This window comes from Olea europaea, unplaced genomic scaffold, assembly GCF_002742605.1.
Source record: "Olea europaea var. sylvestris unplaced genomic scaffold, O_europaea_v1 scaffold124, whole genome shotgun sequence".
Lineage (NCBI taxonomy): Eukaryota > Viridiplantae > Streptophyta > Magnoliopsida > Lamiales > Oleaceae > Olea > Olea europaea.
The window spans coordinates 1-1031 of record NW_019229835.1 but is presented as its reverse complement, the minus strand read 5'-3'; the positions used below and the strand labels follow the sequence as shown (position 1 = coordinate 1031).

Sequence of the window (1031 nt, the reverse complement as noted above, 5' to 3'; positions counted from 1 at the left end):
TTACAAACTCAACGATGCTTTGCCTATTTACACTTTGGCTAGAATTTAATATTTAGCATAGCACTATGTGCAGCTATAGTCTTGTGTTCCCAACGGATTTTAAATGGCGACATGACTGTTAGTGACTTGGTAAAACTTTAATCTTCTTATTATTTTGGTTTAAATACTATCAAATCCAGGAAAAAAAGGGAACACTTCTACCATAAGATGATTAATGATATTGATTTTTCAACTTTTTTCTCGTAAGTCGTGGTAAATGGGCTACTTTTCCAGTTGTCTCTTCCACTTAACTTCCTTGGAAGTGTTTATCAACAAACAGTAGAAAGGTTGGTCAACATGAAGTCTTTGTTCCAGTTACTAGAAGTATAATCTCATTTTTAGAATTCCCTTACATTCCAGTTTATAAGCTCTGATGTTATATGAATTCATTCTTCTCCTAGCAAGTCATGGTTTTTAATTTGTTCTCACAAAATAGCTTTGAATCGAATACACCCTCTACAACACCCCTTTTCCCTATATTGTAGGGAACAAAATATTTGCAATTTTATAGTACTAGGGACATGTGCAATAACTAATTATGTTTTTCTAAACTTTCAGAAACAAGTTTTGCTAATGCTCGAAGAACTAAAATAGAAGATTCCATGAATGAAGAGATACGTAGCAATAGTTTTCGTACTTCGTGCATTTGCACTTGTGATACTACTTAAATATTTTTACATTATTGTAAATTACTTGCAGCATCTTGAGGAATCTCCTTTTCCTGCTTATGAACCTATTTTTCATTGGGAAAATAAAAGATCAATGATCTTTGGGCAAAGAACTCCAGCAACTATCACATCTCAGTGTACCTAATCTCTCTTTCTTTCTTTGCATGCATTTGATCTCTACTTGAATTTGTCTTTTTTTTTATTCTCCAAATGATCTCTCTTGATGTATATGTTTGTTAATTAGTGGGCTAAAGATTGCAGTGAAAATATTAACTTTGACACTTCAAGCTGAGCTTCTTTGTGAGTATATATATTTGTATAGTC

At 32.5% G+C, this 1031-nt stretch overlaps 1 protein-coding gene across 1 annotated transcript in view; it reads left to right on the top strand.

Moving 5' to 3' along the window:
• Positions 1 to 363, top strand: part of LOC111374333 (iron-sulfur clusters transporter ATM1, mitochondrial-like) — a gene marked incomplete at its 3' end in the record, with an annotated part of 2021 nt that extends 1658 nt beyond the window's left edge. Inside the window, exons 2-3 of the mRNA XM_022996990.1 lie at positions 74 to 129; positions 274 to 363. Of these exons, the coding sequence (XP_022852758.1) occupies positions 74 to 129; positions 274 to 363 (146 nt within the window). The remainder of the gene's footprint in view (positions 1 to 73; positions 130 to 273) is intronic.
• Positions 364 to 1031: the final 668 nt, after the last annotated feature.